This window comes from Mobula hypostoma, chromosome 16, assembly GCF_963921235.1.
Source record: "Mobula hypostoma chromosome 16, sMobHyp1.1, whole genome shotgun sequence".
NCBI lineage: Eukaryota > Metazoa > Chordata > Chondrichthyes > Myliobatiformes > Myliobatidae > Mobula > Mobula hypostoma.
The window spans coordinates 41,919,858-41,939,361 of NC_086112.1; the positions used below are offsets into that span (position 1 = coordinate 41,919,858).

Below are 19,504 nucleotides of genomic sequence, written 5' to 3' on the forward strand. Positions count from 1 at the left end.
GGGCCCCAAACAGTCCTTCCAGGTGAGGCAACACTTCACCTGTGAGTCCACTGGGGTGATATACTGCGTCTGGTGCTCCCGATGTGGCCTTTTGTATATTGGCGAGACCGACGCAGACTGGGAGACCGCTTTGCTGAACATCTACGCTCTGTCCGCCAGAGAAAGCAGGATCTCCCAGTGGCCACACATTTTAATTCCACATCCCATTCCCATATGTTTATCCACGGCCTCCTCTACTGTAAAGATGAAGCCACACTCAGGTTGGAGGAACAACACCTTATATTCCATCTGGGTAGCCTCCAACCTGATGGCATGAACATCGACTTCTCTAACTTCCGCTAATGCCCCACCTCCCCCTCGTACCCCATCTGTTACTTATTTTTATACACACATTCTTTCTCTCACTCTTTTTCTCCCTCTGTCCCTCTGAATATACCCCTTGCCCATCCTCTGGGTCCCCCTCACCCTTGTCTTTCTTCCCGGACCTCCTGTCCCATGATCCTCTCGTATCCCTTTCGCCTATCACGTGTCCAGCTCTTGGCTCCATCCCTCCCCCTCCTGTCTTCTCCTATCATTTTGGATCTCCCCCTCCCCCTCCCCCTCCAACTTTCAAATCTCTTACTAGCTCTTCTTTCAGTTAGTCCTGACGAAGGGTCTCGGCCCAAAATGTCGACTGCACCTCTTCCTAGAGATGCTGCCTGGCCTGCTGCGTTCACCAGATGCTGGATTTCCAGCATCTGCAGAATTCCTGTTGTTTGTCCAAGTTAGTTACGCAGCTTTTAAGAGTTGATCATTTTGATTATGAGGAGATCTTGTCATTTTTCAGATAGATACGTCCAGTGTCTGTATTAATATACCCACCCAACCATCAATCATCCCAAACTCCCATGCTATCCAAGTCAAGGATATTGCCTCTCCTTGCTCAGCTATTCAAAAGAGCAGCAACAACTTCCTTGATTTCAAGCAATAAAAAGCTGATCTTTTACCTTCCCAGTCTGAAACACAATATGCTATCCTCACCATCACAAATAAATGTCTATTTTCATTACCAGAACGTTTTTGAGCAGAGAAAGACCATTTGTGCCTCAAACATTTTGCAACTTAATCCCTCAATCAAATCTTTAAACACAGACACCTGGCTGCTTCATCGGTCCTCTGCCTTTCACACAGTCTACTCGAGCACACTGCCAATACCCTGCACGTAATTCCCAATAGGTCCCCATCCCTTAGTGTCTCGGATTTAGAGTGCCCTTCCTCCTGTTTAGATTCTGAACTCCCTTGCTCCAATTAATGCCTTCAAATAAAAAAAATCTTTCCTACTTCCCTTCTCTCACATGATTTCCCTTAAACTCTGTGACTAAGATTTTAGTTACCCTTTAGCGTTTCCCTCTTTGTCTTTTCACCCATTCTTTCACTGAGTTTGGCCTCCCAATGTATTTTTACATTAAAGGGACAATATAAATGTATATTCCTGGTGGAGGTGGAATTTAGAGGACATTTATTACATTTGCATCTTTCACACTGTGGTTAATCAGAGCAATGAGTACATCACAACATTGAAAAGAGCGAGGGAATTCTACAGCTAAGCAGAGAATTTAAAATGGAGGACGGGAGTTGAAAAGATACAATGAGACGATGCAGAGAGTGAAGTGTTGTGGATGAGGGTGAGAGAGAAATGTGAGGGTTTATGGGAGAATGTAAGGGTCAGGAGCCATCATGTATTTTCATTGTAACAGTACCACTCCCAAAAGTAGATAGTTGTCATCTTTTCAACATCACATCATCCAAGGATAGTCACCAGGAGGGTGAGAGAAAGTACACATGGCATATCAACCTCAAAACACCAGGAAAAGGAAGTCATCAAGTTGCTGCAGAGAAAACTGATCAGTCCCTTTTTAAACAAATACTAAAATATTAAATATTCACGACCACTACTTTAATGTAATGCATCATTTAATACTTATAACATTCTATGTCACAAAAATAACTTTTATTTACAATAAGTGCTGTAAAATGGTCTGTAAAGCTTGAGTATGCATTAATTTTCCAACAGAATAAATAGATCTAGGGAGGTAACAGGAGCCAAAATAGCCTTAAAAAGCAGCCATATTATTCAAAATATCTTTAAACATGAAATGAAAGTAAGACCAGTATATAAAAACAATCACGGAGATCATTAGTTTAGAAAAAGCCATATTATTAGCTCATACATTGGCCACGGAGGCAGATTAGTCCCATTACTTGCTGAATAAACATAGTTAACAGCATTTTATTTCCAATTTGCATTTAATCTTGTTTTCAGCTGGCATCTTCACTTGTTCAAATCTTCATATTTCAACTTCATTTTTATGACATTCATATTTCAAACTTCCAAAAAGTGCTAAATAATGTATCTCGATTATAAAATAAATACAAACATGCCAAGTATTGTGCACCTCAGTTATTGACTTCATAGTTTTTAAGTAGTGCAGCAGTTTCTTATAGATGGTTTCTTGCTCAACTGCGTGCTGGACAAATTAGTTACAGAATCCACTTTCATTCTGTCACCTTTCTTCCTCACTTCCCTGTGGAATGAATTAGTGAGAGATGTGAAAACAGGGCACATCCATTAATCTGTTGGTTGTTACAATTACAACTGATAATTAGTTTACCCGTAATAATTTAGATTGAAAACTGGATGAATCCTGATCCCTCTCACTGAGCGCCATCCTCAATATCAAACAACTGATTGGGAAAGCAAGAGATTAGGACTTCATCCATTTCTTCCGAGGTTCAAATCCAACTATACCTTCTTGATGCTTGTAGAAACTATAAACATTTCTGCAAAGGTTACGTGGGCTGGCTCCTTCTTATAATACTTGACAAGGGAAATTAGTTTTTCATGCTGAGCAGAAAGAGTCCTACAACACAGAGCTGTTGTAGATTTAACTTTGACTGGTTAATTTGGAAGATTGGGAGCATAGCACTACACTGTAAAACAGGGCAGGGCAATTCTTACTCTAACTCTGCAACCTTGGCGTAGAAAGTGATATTACTTACTCTGTGTGCCAAAAGTGGAACATCATTTCATCACATTAACATTTTGAACCTCTGTAGGCATAATTAAATCTCAAAGATAGAAATAACCAATTGATAAATAATTAAGCTATGAGGCAAATCCAAGAAAAAAAACACAAATTAAACAGATCACCTGCAGAAATGCTTTCAGTGTACCAAGTAAGATTTGTACAAGAAATTAGGAAGGTGTTAATAGGTGTTCAATACTAAAGCACCCTCAAAGTCCTCCTATAAACTATTGGGATAGTCAGTTTAATAATCTGAAGGTCATTCAAAAATTAACGGGCAAAATCATTACTCAGGTGTCACAGATAATGAATCAATATTAACATTGGAATACATCCTAATCTCAATTGCGACTGTGTTGGAAAGGATAGTGTAGGATTCAGGTACTTTCTTGAAAGGCCCCATGGAAAAATATGAGAAGGGCCCTTTCAGAACAGATTTGTGAGGAATCTTTAGCATAAACTCAAATATATGCATGTGTATAAATACACACAAACACACACAAAGCAGCTAATTATTTGAGAAACAGGTCAAAATGGTAAAAAGATCAAAGCAAATTTATTATCAAAGTAGGCATTTGTCCACCATATAAAACATTGAGATTCATTTTCTTGTGGGCATACTCAAAAATCCAATAACCAAAATGAAAGGCCACACAAACACGGCGGACAACCAGTGTGCATGCAAAAGAGAACAAACTGAGCAAATACAAAAAGAAAGAAAGAAGAAAGAAATAATAATAATAAAGTAAGCAATACATATCAAGAACATGAGAAGAAGAGTCCTTCAAAGTGAGTTCATAGGCTGTAGGAACAGTTCAGTGAAGCTGAGTGAAGTTCTCTCCTCTGGTTCAAGAGCCTGATGGTGGAGGGATAATAATAACTGTTCCTGAACCTGGTGGTGAGAGTCCTGTGGTAGCCGTACCTTCTTCCTGATGGCAACAGGGAGATGAGAGCATGTCCTGGGTGGCAGGGGTCCCCAGTGATTGATGCTGCTTTCCTGGGACAAAACTCCATGTATACTTCCTCAATGGCTTTACCCATGATGGCTGAGTCATATCCACTATTTTTTGTAGGATTTTCTGTTCAAGGGCACTGGCGTATCCATACCAGGCTGTGATGCATTCAGTCAATATACTCTCCACCACACACGTATAGAAGTTTGTCAGAGTTTTACATGTCGTGCTGAAGCTTCGCAAACTCCTAAGGAAGTAGAGGTGCTGTCGTGCTTTCTTCCTAACTTCACTTAGGTGCTGGGCCCAGAACAGGTTCTCTGAAATGATTATCGATGAATTTAAAGTTGCTGCCCCTCCATTTCTCATCCCCCGATGAAGACTGGTTCATGGGCCTCCGGTTTCATCCTCCTGAAGTCAATAATCAGCTCCTCCGTCTTGCTTACGTTGTTGTTGTGGCACCCTTCAGTCAGATTTTTTGTCTCTCTCCCATACCCTGGCTCATCACCACCTTTGATTCAGCGTATACCCGTGACATCATCAGCAAACTTAGATACTAAAGTTCAAAGTAAAAGTTATCATCAGAGTACATACATGCCACCACATACAACCCTGAGATTCTTTTCCTGCGGGCATTCTTTTACCGTTCTATAGCAAATCTATAGAAGAGCAACTGTAAACACCAGGGACTGTTAACTGTAAGTAAACTGTGCAAGTGCAGATATACTGTGGCATGCAAAAGTTTGGGCACCCTTGGTTAAAATTTCTGTTACTGTGAATAGTTAAGTGAGTAGAAGATGAACTGATCTCCAAAAGTCATAAAGTTAAAGATGAAACATTCTTTTCAACATTTTAAGCAAGATTAGTGTACTATTTTTGCTTTGTACAATGTTAGAGTGGAAAAAAGGAAAGGAGCACCATGCAAAAGTTTGGGCACCCCAAGAGATTTGAGCTCTCAGATCACTTTTACCAAGGTCTTAGACCTTAAATAGCTTGTTAGGGCTATAGCTTGTTCACAGTCATTGTTAGGAAAGGCCAGGCGATGCAAATTTCAAAACTTTATAAATACCCTGACTCCTCAAACCTTGTCCCAACAATCAGCAGCCCTGGGCTCCTCTAAGTTGCTGCCTAGCACTCTGAAAATTGAAATAAATGATACCCACAAAGCAGGAGAAGGCTATAAGAAGATAGCAAAGCGTTTTCAGGTAGCCGTTTCCTCCATTCGTAATGTAATTAAGAAATGGCAGTTAACAGGAACAGTGGAAGTCAAGTTGAGGTCTGGAAGACCAAGAAAATTTTCCGTGAGAACTGCTCGTAGGATTGCTAGAAAGGCAAATCAAAATCCCCGTTTGTCTGCAAAAGACCTTCAGGAAGATTTAGCAGACTCTGGAGTGGTGGTGCACTGTTCTACTGTGCAGCGACACCTGCACAAATATGACCTTCATGGAAGAGTCATCAGAAGAAAACCTCTCCTGTGCCCTCACCACAAAATTCAGCTTCAGAAGTTTGCAAAGGAAAACCTAAACAAGCCTGATGTGTTTTGAAAACAAGTCCCATGGACTGATGAAGTTAAAATAGAACCTTTTGGCAGCAATAAGCAAAGGTATGTTTGGAGAAAAAAAGGGGCAGAATTTTATGAAAAGAACACCTCTCCGAATGTTAAGCACAGGGGTGGATCGATCATGCTTTGGGCTTGTGTTACAGCCGGTGGCACAGAGAAAATTTCACTGGTAGAGGGAAGAATGAATTCAATTAATTACCAGCAAATTCTGGAAGCAAACATCACACCATCTGTAAAAAAGCTGAAGATGAAAAGAGGATGGCTTCTGCAACAGGATAATGATCCTAAACACACCTCAAAATCCACAATGGACTACCTCAAGAGGCGCAAGCTGAAGGTTTTGCCATGGCCCTCACAGTCCCCCGACCTAAACATCATCGAAAATCTATGGATAGACCTCAAAAGAGCAGTGCATGCAAGACGGCCCAAGAATCTCACAGAACTAGAAGCCTTTTGCAAGGAAGAATGGGCGAAAATCCCCCAAACAAGAATTGAAAGACTCTTAGCTGGCTACAGAAAGCATTTACTTGCTTAGCTATTCATAGTAACAGAAATTTTGACCGGGGTGCCCAAACTTTTGCATGCCACTGTATATAAATAGCAATAAATAACAAGCATGAAATAATGTAACAGAGTCCTTCAATGAGTGCAGCTATCCCCCTTTTGTTCAAGAGCCTGATGGTTTAGGGTAGTAACTGTTCTTGAATCTGGTGGTGTGAGTCCTGAGGCTCCTGTACTTTCTACCTGATGGTAGCAGTAAGAAAACAGCATGGCCTAGGTGGCAAGGATCATTGATAATGGATGCTGCCTTCCTATGGCAACATTTCATGTAGATGTGCTCAATGGTTGGGAAGGGTTTTACCGTGATATACCGGGCCAAATCCATTACCTTTTGTAGGATTTTTCCACTCAAAGGAATTGTGTTCCCATACCAGGTCGTAATGCGGCACTCTTTCCACCACACGTCTATACAAATTTCCCGAAGTTTTCGATGACAATCTCCAAAGACTCCTGAGGAAGTAGAGGCGCTGTCATGTTTTCTTCACAATAATATTTATATGATGGGACCAGGACAGGTCCGCTGAGTTAGTGACACCTAGACGTTTAAAGTTACTGACCCTCCGATGATTATTGGCTCACGGACCTCTGATTTCCCTCTCCTGAAGTCTACAATGGCAACAGAGCTGTGTTTAGTCACAGTCATAAGTGTAAAGTGAGCAGAGCAGAGGGCTGAGCACACAGTCTGATGAAGATCATGGAGGACACGTTGTTGCTAATCTGAACTGACTGGGGTCTGCAAGTGAGGAAATTGAGGACCCAATTGCACAAGAAGGTATTGAAACCAAGGTCTTGGAGTTTATTGATTAGTTTTGAGGGGATGATAGCACTCAATGCCAAGCTGTAGTCAATAAAGAGCATCCTGATGTATGCATCTTTGCTGTCCAGATGTTCCAGGGTTGAGTCAAGAGCCAATGAGATGGCATCTGTTGTGGATCTCTTTCTAAGGTAGGCATATTGGAATGGATCCAAGTCACCTCTCAGGCAGGAGTTGATATATTTCATTACCAGCCTCGCAAAGCACTTCACTACTGTGGATGGAAGCCACTTTCACTGATTCAAGATTAGTCCGGAATTGCCACTTCACCCATGAGATGGCTTTCCGGAGATCATACCCAGACTCCTTGCAACTTTTTTGGTCGCCAGACTTGAATGCCACCGATCTGGCTCTCAGCAGACTGTGGTTCTCATGGTTCATCCAGGGTTTCTATTTGGAAAGGACTCCCAATTATTTTGTGGGGATACTCTCATCTACAACTGTTTTAATAAAGTTATTGACAATCTTTGTGTATTCATTCCGATCCACAGACAAGTCTTTGAACAGGGTCCCGTCCACCAACTCGAAGCAATGCCATAGCTGCTCCCTCCCTCCCGCGACCATCACTTTCTTGTCATAATTTCTGAAGCCCTGGTCTTTAGCCTCTGCCTGTATGCAGGCAGAAGGACAAGTTCGGTGATCAGATTTACCGAAACGCAGTCTAGGCATGGAACGGTAGGCATTCCATATCTGAATACAGCAGTGGTCCAGCGTGTTGGGACCTCGGTGCTACAGGTTATATGCTGACTGTAATTATGCAGGTATTTCTTCAAATAAGCCTTATTGAAATCACCGACTACGACATGAAATACATCGGGGTGGTCACAGCATCACGAAGTATCTGAAGCGTTTATTATAGTCAGCCTCTAGTATGTAAACTGCAATCAGGATTAGAGCAGAGAATTCTTGGTAAATAGAATGGTAAATTTAAAAATATCATTTTTAAATAGTAGAAGCAACTGTATTGAAAAATATAGCTATTGGTGTGTCAGGTTACAAGATTCAATAAATTTATCACCAATAAAATGATGATATTGACAAGAAATACCACTGTGCAGATGGTAAATAATAATTTAGGTCTGATATTTTGTTCAATAGGAATTGCCAAGAAATGCTACAGCCTATAAATGTGGATACAATGATGTACACATCTTTAATGAATGTCAGAATCAGAATGAAGTTTAGTATCACCGGCATGTCCTGAAATTTATTGTACAAATGCTGTAGATAATAGAAAAACTGAATTACAGTACAAATATATACAAAATAGTTAAATTAAATTAGTGCAGAAATAGAAATAAAGAAGTAGTGAGATAGTGTTCATGGATTCAATGTCCATTCAGAAATCGGATGGCAGAGGGGAAGAAGCTGTTCCTGAAATGTGAAACTTGGTTTCACATTGAGCAAGTCTGCACAATTTTATGATTCCAACACAGAGTCTTATTCATTCATACAGATATTGGAAATTTAGACACGTTATAACTATTTTAAATTGGTGACAATGGTAATCTATCTCGTTTCAGTCCTCTCTCCAGGTAGAGAAAGTTCTCCACAAATGCCCTCCCAAAATGTATGGAAAGCCTCAAATGCCACTATTGTAACTGGAAATAAAATGAATCTCATATTTCAGAATCCCCAGGTAATGTTTCAAAAGCAACAAATCACTTTGGCATTTTTGAATAAGTTACACCCCATAATGTAAAGGAACAATAGTCAGCGAGAATTGGAAGAGCAAATCTGCAGAGAGATAGCAGGCAACTGCAGGAAACAAAGTTGTGGTGGTAGGGGATTTTAATTTTCCATATATTGATTGGGACTCCCATACTGTTAGGGGTCTAGATGGTTTAGAGTTTGTAAAATTTGTTCAGGAAAGTTTTCTAAATCAATATATAGAGGTACCAACTAGGGGGGATGCAATATTGGATCTCCTGTTAGGAAACATGTTAGGACAAGTGACAGAAGTCTGTGCAGGGGAGCACTTTGGTTCCAGTGATCATAACACCATTAGCTTCAACTTGATCATGGACAAGGATAGATCTGGTCCTAGGGTTGAGGTTCTGAACTGGAAGAAGGCCAAATTTGAAGAAATGAGAAAGGATCTAAAAAGCATGGATTGGGACAGGTTGTTCTCTGGCAAGAATGTGATCGGTAAGTGGGAAGCCTTCAAAGGAGAAATTTTGAGAGTGCAGAGCTTGTATGTTCCTGTCAGGATTAAAGGCAAAGTAAATAGGAATAAGGAGCCTTGGTTCTTAAGGGATGTTGCAACTCTGATAAAGAAGAAGAGGGAGTTGTATGACATGTATAGGAAACAGGGAGTAAATAAGGTGCTTGCGGAGTATAAAAAGTGCAAGAAAATAATTAAGAAAGAAATCAGGAGGGTTAAAAGACATGAGGTTTCCTTGGCAGTCAAAGTGAAGGATAATCCAAAGAGCTTTTACAGGTATATTAAGAGTAAAAGGATTGTAAGGGATAAAATTGGTCCTCTTGAAGATCAGAGTGGTTGGCTGTGTGCGGAACCAAAAGAAATGGGGGAGATCTTAAATGGGTTTTTTGCATCTGTATTTACTAAGGAAACTGGCATGAAGTCTATGGAATTAAGGGAAACAAGTAGTGAGATCATGGAAACTGTACAGATTGAAAAGGAGGAGGTGCTTGCTATCTTGAGGCAAATTAAAGTGGATAAACCCCAGGACCTGACAGGGTATTCCCTCGTACCTTGAGGAGACTAGTATTGAAATTGCAGGGTCCCTGGCAGATATATTTAAAATGTCGGTGTCTACGAGTGAGGTGTCAGAGGATTGGAGAGTGGCTCATGTTGTTCCGTTGTTTAAAAAAGGATCGAAAAGTAATCTGGGAAATTATAGGCCGTAAGTTTGACGTCGGTAGTGGGTAAGTTACGGGAGGGAGTACTAAGAGACAGAATCTACAAGCATTTGGATAGACAGGGACTTATTAGGGAGAGTCAACATGGCTTTGAGCGTGGTAGGTCATGTTTGACCAATCTATTAGAGTTTTTTGAAGAGGTTACCAGGAAAGTGGATGAAGGGAAGGCAGTGGATGTTGTCTACATGGACTTCAGTAAGGCCTTTGACAAGGTCCCGCATGGGAGGTTAGTTAGGAAAATTCAGTCGCTAGGTATACATGGAGAGGTGGTAAATTGGATTAAACATTGGCTCAATGGAAGAAGCCAAAGAGTGGTAGTAGAGAATTGCTTCTCAGAGTGGAGGCCTGCGACTAGTGGTGTGCCACAGGGATCAGTGCTGGGTACATTGTTATTTGTCATCTATATCAATGATCTGGGTGATAATGTGGTAAATTGGATCAGCAAATTTGCTGATGATACAAAGATTGGAGGTGTAGTGGACAGTGAGGAAGGTTTTTCAGAGCCTGCAGAGGGACTTGGACCAGCTGGAAATATGGGCTGAAAAATGGCAGGTGAAGTTTAATACAGACAAGTGTGAGGTATTGCACGTTGGAAGGACAAACCAAGGTAGAACATACAGGGTAAATGGTAAGGCACTGAGGAGTGCAGTAGAACAGAGGGATCTGGGAATACAGATACAAAATTCCCTAAAAGTGGCATCACAGGTAGATAGGGTCATAAAGAGAGCTTTTGGTACATTGGCCTTTATAAATCAAAGTATTGAGTGTAAGAGCTGGAATGTTATGATGAGGTTGTATAAGGTATTGGTGAGGCCGAATCTGGAGTATTGTGTTCAGTTTTGGTCACCATTATAGGAAGGATATTAATGAGGTTGAAAGAGTGCAGAGAAGGTTTACAAGGATGTTGCCGGGACTTGAGAAACTCAGTTACAGAGAAAGGTTGAATAGGTTAGGACTTTATTCCCTGGAGCGTAGAAGAATGAGGGGAGATTTGATACAGATATATAAAATTATGATGGGTATAGATAGAGTGAATGCAAGCAGGCTTTTTCCACTGAGGCAAGGGGAGAAAAAAACCAGAGGACATGGGTTAAGGGTGAGGGGGGAAAAGTTTAAAGGGAACATTAGGTGGGGCTTCTTCACACACAGAGTGCTGGGAGTATGGAATGAGCTGCCAGACAGAGTGGTAAATGCAGGTTCTTTTTTTAACATTTAAGAATAAATTGGACAGATACATGGATGGGAGGTGTATGGAGGGATATGGTCCATGTGCACGTCAGTGGGACTAGGCAGAAAATGGTTCGGCACAGCCAAGAAGAGCCAAAAGGCCTGTTTCTGTGCTGTAATTTTTCCTATGGTTTCTAACACAGAATTGCATTTTTAATGATGAATGTTATGAGTAAAATTTAGAAGTGCATTCAATCGATCACTACAGAATGAAAAATATTCTCAATATTCTACAGTGATGGAGGACAACATGAAGCTACAGTATTTATGAATATAGACCTTGTTTGATTGAATGAACAGAATAGTGAACTCACTGCTAACAATGATCAAAATAACCACCATACATTTATTTCAGGCCACCAAATTGTTAACTTGCAACATTAGAATATCATGTCTCTGCATTTGACATCTCACATTAAAAGAAGAAAAACAGCAATATGCTTTTGGCAGGCCAAAACTTTTCTCAACTCTAACTCGCTCCCTCTCTATTAAGTACATCCTGGTCAATTACAGGTCTGATCGCCTGACAGGAAAAATGCACTGTTTTCCCTTTCATTCCTTTTAGCTCAAAGGGTACCCTTTCCCAATAATAGTACTTGCTTTTGGACTTGTCATTATACGTAGTAAAATCAGTGATTACCTAGCAAGGTGAAGGACTGCTTCGATAATATTCGCACCTTCCCTGGCACTGGTTTCACAGAATAGCACGTTGTAGGTCTGTCAGTGAAAAAAAAAATTAGAGATAAATGAATATTGTTCATTTCCTTGAAACACCAAAGGATGATTCAGTACTAAATTACTGCACAACAGTACCCTGCATCAGTGTCAGTCTTAGATCTAGAACTACAAAAGGGGATGTAAATTGAAGATGTAGATGAAGATGTAATGTAGATTAAAAGAAGTTTGATGAAATGATATGTATTTCCTTTGTTTCTTGCTGAACAGTGTGCCATGGAATCGGAGTACTTCCACAAAATAATAGGCCTTTCTACCACCACATGCATTCACTAACATTAATCCCACTTTATTTGCCCCATATTTCCATCAATTCCCCTTCCCTCACCCCCACCAATTCTAGCACTCACTCATGAGCTAGGGAGATTCACTGGACATTTAACCAACTATCAGACATCCTTGAGAAATGGGAGAAAACTACAGCACCAATGGAAACCCATGGAGCCACAGGGAGAACATGTAAACTTCACAGACACTACAGGAGGTCAAGATCAAATCTGGGTCGTTGGGACTATGAAGCAGCAGTTCTGCTGCTTTGAGGAACTTCAAACGATTGTCGTCCACTAGAGGAGTCTGGACTATAGCTCAGCAAACACAATAAAACTAAAAAGTTTGCAAAAGCAAAACATTTTTTTAGATTTTCCTAGTTAAATTTTGGGAGAATTGCTGGGACTGAGCTAAAACATGCCACACTATATTAAAAAAAAAGTGTAATTCAAGTTAATAAATTCTAAATGTATTATATCAAAATTATAAAAACAAAAGTACAGTTTTCTGCTTCAACACTCTACCCCTATAGATTTAAAACAAGACTTTCAATAATGCAAATTCTCACCATAGCCAGTTTCTCCCCGTAACTGGTGGGGATGCATTTTTGCCCCTCTTGCGTTGCTTTTTTCCTCAAGTCTACCTTGTTCCCCACCAACATAATGGGTATGGTTTCACCGGCTGAACCCTTTAAGGAAAAAAATGGATAATATGACCGTCAAAACATTATTTTTTTGAACAATCCTCAGAATGTAAAGTGTCACAATGAGCACAAGTGAATAGCTAATGTAGCATGTTGGATTTCGGACAAAAGAACATATATGAAGAGGTCATACATCCCCTCAAACTCAAGGTCAGACAATTCCAACTCAATTCCCCAAATAGCCAAACATCTATTGATCTAAGGTTTGAATTTATTCAGTGATTCAGCCTCTATGGCCCGATGGTCCAAAGGTTTATTGAGTAAGACTTTTACACCCATGACTGTGTGCACAGCTCAATTGCCATCTATAAACTTGCTGATAACACAACTATTGTTGGCAGAATTTCCGATGGTGACGAGAGGGCGTACAGGAGCAAGATACAACAGCTAGCTAAGTGATATCGCAGCTACAATCTTGCACTCAACGTCAGTATGACCAAAGAACTGATTGCGGACTTCAGAAAGGGTAAGAAGAGGGAACACATATCAGTACTCATCGAGGGATCAGAAGTGGAAAGAGTGAACAATTTCAGCCTCCTGGGTGTCAACATCTCTGACGATCTATCCTGGACCAAACATATCGATCCAGCTACATAGGCGGCACAACAGCAGCTATATTTCAATAGGAGTTTGAGGAGATTTCGTATGTCACCAAAGACGTACTCGAATTTCTACAGATAAACCATGGACAGCATTCTAACTGGCTGCATCACCGTCTGATATGGGGGGTGGGGGGCATTGCACAGGATCAAAATAAGCTGCAGAGTGTTGGAAACTTAGGCAGCTCCATCATAGGCACTAGCCTCTGTCGTATCCAGGACTTCTTCAAGGAGCAATGTCTCAAAAAGGTGGCATCCATCATTAAGGACCCCCATCACCCAGGTCATGCCTTGTTCTCATTACTACCATCTGGAAGGAGGGACAGGAGCCTGAAGGCACACACTGATGGATTCCGGAGCAGCTTCCTCGCCTCTGCATCCGATTTCTGAATGGACATTGAATCCATGAACACTACCTCACTACATTTTTCTTTTTGCACTAATTTATGTGTACTGCCAATTTTTTATGTATGTATTGCATTGTACTGCTGCCACAAAGACAACAGACTTCACGACATATACCAGTGATAATAAACATGATTCATCTTGCCTCGGTACTGAGTGACCAACTCCTTGTTTTTAAGAAAGGACATGGCGGAGAGAGTCGCCTTCAGAGCTTGACGGGAGAAGCGGTGAGTCAGTCAGGGGGCAGACACTCACTGTGGAGGTCGTATTGTACAGCGAATAAAATTACTCAATTACTCCAAAAGACTGAGGTTTGGTAAAAATACTGAAAGGCTTTTATTCGCTGTACAATACGACCTCCACAGTGAGTGTCTGCTCCCGGACTGAGGGGGAGGGACAAGACGAACACCTTTATACAGGACTCTGTGGGAGGAGCCACAAGGGCAGTCAGCAGAGGCGTGTAGTCCTGACGAAGGGTCTCGGCCTGAAACGTCGACTGCACCCCTTCCTAGAGATGCTGCCTGGCCTGCTGCGTTCACCAGCAACTTTTATGTGTGTTCCTTGTTTTTAAGACTGAATCTTAGCTCTGGGCATCACAAACAGAGGAAATATCACCCGTGTCTCTACCCTGTCAAACTCTATAAGAGTTCAGTGCACTTCAATAAGATCAGAATATACTATTCTAAACTAGAAAGCACTGGCCCAGTTAGCTTAAACATTCCTCCCTCTACTACAGATCTTCCGTAGATCAAATTGGTGTACAAGATTACCGATGTGATCTTACCAGAGAATCACTCCAGTCTTGTAGCCAAACACTCCTGCCCACAGGGCCAACTCACAATTTGCCTTGCTAATCATTTTATGCACTACGTGTTAAATTTCAGTTCATTTCTATACATGGTATCTGGGGGGAGAAAAAAATCAATCTCTTGTCACTTAAAAAGAAAAGTAAAACTACCTCCTGTCATATGTACAGACTTTTCCACCCAGTCTTCCAATTGGAAGAACTTCTACATATATATATCCTCTCTATCTTTCCCCCGAGTCCCTGTGCACCTTTCTGACAGCATTGTATGATCACTCATACAATTTCACAATCCAACGCATCCTTGCACAAGGAGGATCCTTTATTATGTATGGTGATGCTCCAGTGAGCCTCCTAAAAATGTTATTACAGAAGCAGGTCAATAGCTTGGGTGCTTAACTTTTGCAGGTGTATTTTCACAGGTTATCAAGTTCAGAGAGAGTTCCAGAATGAAGTTAAATAAACAGAAGTCGCCTTGAAAAATAATCACTCCGTGCCAATTATAGGCAGCTGCCAGAAAAGCAAGGGTAAGATTTGATGGAATAATTTCAGCGAAATAAGAGGAATATGGCCTACCTACTTTTGCCAATGCTATCAAATCGCCTTCCAGATAATGTTTTAATTGGAAAAATGAGAACTATGCAGTCAAATTATTTAGACATATTGGAAAAGGAAATGTGATAGATCAAAGTCTGAATCTATGCCATCCATACAAAAGACACATTAATGTATTTTAATACTCACCTCAATCATGTCTACCCATTCACGTACATTGAGGAAACTTTTCTCACAGGTTACATCATACAGCAATAAAACACCATCTGCACGTCTAAAATAAGACTTGGCAATACTTCGAAATCTGAAACAGATTTTGTAGGCACATTATTTTTCTTTTTAGAAAAAAACATTAATTCTACTGAATTAAAACACTGTCAACCATAACCTACAATGTAACAATTAAACTCAAAATTTTCTTTTGTGAATTCATATTTGATAGGAAACTACATTAGTTTCAGGTACACACTATCAAAATACCATTCTTATAGAAGCTATGATCAGTTTGAAGTTAAAGGTAAAAATCCAATCTGTATGTTGCATCCAGCTAAAATACACAAAATACACAGAATAAGATGTTTCTTTTGAATTATTACATCAGAGGTTAAATCATTAAATTTACAGGTTACTGGCTTGAGATGATTAGAAGACAAGGACCCTTTTGCTCAGAAGCTGGTTAGGTGAAACGTGAAATGTTCATGTTGCGCGTATATTTGGTTTGGAATAGAGATACCATCATTTCATACTTGCATATTTCTGAATTACCTTTCTTGGCCTGCAGTGTCCCACAACTGCAGTACTGTTTGCTCTCCATCCACAACCAGAGTTTTCATCTGGAAGTCAACTCCTGCAAGAAAGCGCATGCAGGATTATGATGGAGCTCAATGCTACCTATCAATTCAGAATCAATTTGCACATCAACGATATGCAGCTGAAATGTAACCACATACTTTCCTGCACTTTCAAACATTACTGCGCAATTTAATAATCCTAGCTTTTCTGAAGTGTCCATTTTGGGATATTGCCTTTCCATTGCTTCTATAATCTCTTCATCTGCTCACTCACCACATAAGATCCCTGCAGTCCGTTAAAAGAAAAGTTTACTTTTAAAACACTTTTGTCTATGCTTTTAGTACCTTTTGATTTGGATACAATATCCTTCCAATTTCCACTATCTAATGAGCTCCAACACAACGAAAGAGCTACTGGTTCACAGCTTCAGTGACCTCTGCTCTATCCTGATCTCCACTGTCATCTATAGAGTTTGCATATTTGCCACCTCCTGTCTTGCATCCCCTTGTGTGTCCTTAAATATTCAAATCTTTACACATCTCCCCCTTTTGATACCATTACCATAACATCAGCTACCTCCATACTATATGAGAAAATCTGCAGATGCTGGAAATCCAAAGCAACACACACAAAATGCTGGAGGAACTCAGCAGGCCAGGCAGCATCTATGGAAAAGAGTAAACAGTCGACGTTTCGGGGTGAGATCCTTCATAAGGATTGGAAAAAAGCCATAAAGTCAGAGTAAGAAGGTGGGACGGGAGGAGGAGGGGGAGAAGTACAAGATGGTAGGTGATAGGTAAAACCGGGAGAGGGGGAGAGGTGAAGAGCTGGGAAGTTGGGTGGTGAAAGAGATAAAGGAAAATCATGGAAGAAAGAAAGGGGAGGAGCACCAGAGGGAGGTGATGGGCAGGTAAGGAGATAAGGCGAGAGAGGGAAACGAGAATGGGGAATAGAGGGACACCAGGTTGGAGGCTACCCAGACGGAATACAAGGTGTTGCTCCTCCAACCGGAGTGTGACCTTATCATGGAAGTAGATCTCCATACATTTTACAACCAACAATTATATTAAGGACATTAATAGATAAGCAATTTGTATTCCTAAATATATTCAACTGTAAACTTACAGTACAGCTACAGATCATCAGCCTTAAATCAATAATTAGTGCTATTCTTTGACCATTCTAAGGTTGAGCACACAGTAAAGCTGACATATTTTGCATTGCCGGTGGAGTACGAGAAACATTTGGAAATAACACCTTTCAGGTGTAAAATACTATTTCATATAGAAGTAAAATAAAATTAAGTATCTCTAGTTAAAGAACAAAAATCTTCTTCCAACATTTATACCTCAGACAACATCTCCTGAATATTTGGTCATCCATCTCATTCCAATTTCTGGAATCTTATCAACAACAAACTATTTCCTCACAGTGGCTAAACTTCAGAGGATATAGTGTTCAACAGAAAAGTTCAGTTTCTACCCAAGTCCTAAATAAAGCTTAATAACAAGATACAGTAACATTTTGAAATGTAAGCAAATAAATATGAGACCACCCAGAAAATGCTCAGATCTTGTGTCCCATCAATTTGGGAATGGCTTTGAAAGTCATATGACACAGAAATGGGTCCTTTGGCCCCACTGGTCCATGACAAACAAGATCTCCAATCCAGTCCTATGTGGTTGTGTTTGCTCCATACCCATCTATACTTTTCCTATCCATTTATCCATTTTGCTAATATACCTGCCTCTGGCAGATCATTTCACATACTAATCACCCTCTGGGTGTAAAGGTTGCGCCTCAGATTCCTATTAAATCTCTCCCCTCTAATCAATTGAAATCTAGATGACAACTTCTATTCAGCAATGCAACTACAGAGATAAAAAGAGGCGCTATTCAAAACTCCGCAGTTTTAACATTAGGCTCAACTAACATTCAAGTGTGTGTGAATATTGGGGTGGGTAGAAAACAAAAGGGGAAAAGAAGTTTGTAGAAGATTGGAGGAAAAACATACCCAAGGTGGCACTGGTGTTCCCACGGAACTCATTTTTGCAGAGTCGTAGAAGGAAGCTCGATTTGCCTACAGCTGCATCTCCAGCAAGTACAATCTTGAAGGCTTTGCTAGATGAGGGAGTCTTAAAATTCCCTGCTGTGTTATTAGGCTGAAGAACAAGATTAATATTCTGGTTATTGCAAAAGCCAATTAATTGAGAGCAAAGCAAAAATAGAAAAAAATCAAATGCTTGTTTTAATTGTTGCTATATCCATTTTGATGAAAGTAGACATAATGTTTGTACTTCTTCAGAACTGATGAATTTTACAAACTACTCTCCCTCCCAAAAGTTTGAATGTAACGTGAGACACAAGGACATACATCCATTTAGAAGCTGGCCAATAGACAATAAATTCAAAACCTTTTCCAATATGTTTGTACCATTCCTCCGAAGCCAATAATTCACACTGATGACCATTTCAATCTCCGACACCCTCATTCTCCCTACAATCTCACCACTGCATTTATGAAAAGCCTAGATTTTTAATTTAAGCTTGATCTGCAAGGCTCAGAACATTTCTGAAGTTTTTTTCCCTCCATTATTCTCTTGCATTTTGAGAGCTTTCCATAAGCTATTAATTGGAAGACTCCCAAGTTTCTGTCCCAGGTCTCAGCACTCGAGTTAACTTTGCAAAGACAGGGGGGGAGAAAGGAGGAGAACAAAGAATTAACTATTATACTAAATCCTATTTTGACTTCACCCTATGATTACTTACAGTAACTGAACATAGCTGATTTTTCTTTGCCCAACCCAGGAGAGTGTCACTACAGACATCAATGAAATCAACATCAGCCCAATTGTGAACAGAGCATACCCCCAGGACATGGGCGAGTTTATTTATTACAATTGTTATACTTGTCTACAGTTAAACAGAAATACAAGTCAGATGTGAAGTATCATTTAAGAATGCGCAACAGGCCTCACTTGCGATGAAAATGCAGAGATACAGCGCCGTACAGAAGATGCTCCAGAATTCCTGCAGTTCACTGCATAGGAGTCATCCATTTCCACATCTGTGTTTGTACCATCCTGACTGGAAACTTCCTCATTCCGGATTTCAAGCACCTACAAAACAAGTCAATTCTACTGTGACCTACAGAGGCATCACATCATCTCAGCGGCTAATTTAATGCTTTGCACTTGTATGCTTTGGCTATTAATAACTAAGTTTGGAAGATTTGTGTTTGATTACTAATTAGCCAATTATGGAAGTAAGAGGTTGCTTAATATAGAACACACAGAATTGATGGTAACATACTGAAATGGTTACAGCACACACACTTTGCAATAATATACTGATATGGACTGAGAATAGGATATTGGATAGAGAACGAAGAGTGGAGTGAACATATTCTCATATCAGCAGGCTGCAGCTACTAGGGTTCTAAAGGGCCCAGTGATTGGACCCCAATTACTCACGTCTGCAGTAACAAATAACTGGCTGGGATTTGGAGTATGGAGTAAGACTCAATCAGGCTCCAAGGAGATATAAACAAACCAAGTGGGTGAGCAAGAAAATGGCAAAAGG

The 19,504-nt window shown here is 40.4% G+C and overlaps 1 protein-coding gene across 1 annotated transcript in view; it reads right to left on the reverse strand.

The window, feature by feature from the left end:
- Positions 1-649: 649 nt before the first annotated feature.
- Positions 650-19,504, reverse strand: part of rasef (RAS and EF-hand domain containing) — a 77,999-nt gene continuing 59,144 nt past the window's right edge. Inside the window, exons 12-18 of the mRNA XM_063069187.1 lie at positions 18,901-19,041; positions 17,937-18,084; positions 15,896-15,977; positions 15,320-15,434; positions 12,632-12,751; positions 11,702-11,778; positions 650-2,564 (exon numbers count right to left, since the gene is read on the reverse strand). Coding sequence (XP_062925257.1) covers positions 2,459-2,564; positions 11,702-11,778; positions 12,632-12,751; positions 15,320-15,434; positions 15,896-15,977; positions 17,937-18,084; positions 18,901-19,041 — 789 coding nt within the window. The 3' untranslated portion in view covers positions 650-2,458. The remainder of the gene's footprint in view (positions 2,565-11,701; positions 11,779-12,631; positions 12,752-15,319; positions 15,435-15,895; positions 15,978-17,936; positions 18,085-18,900; positions 19,042-19,504) is intronic.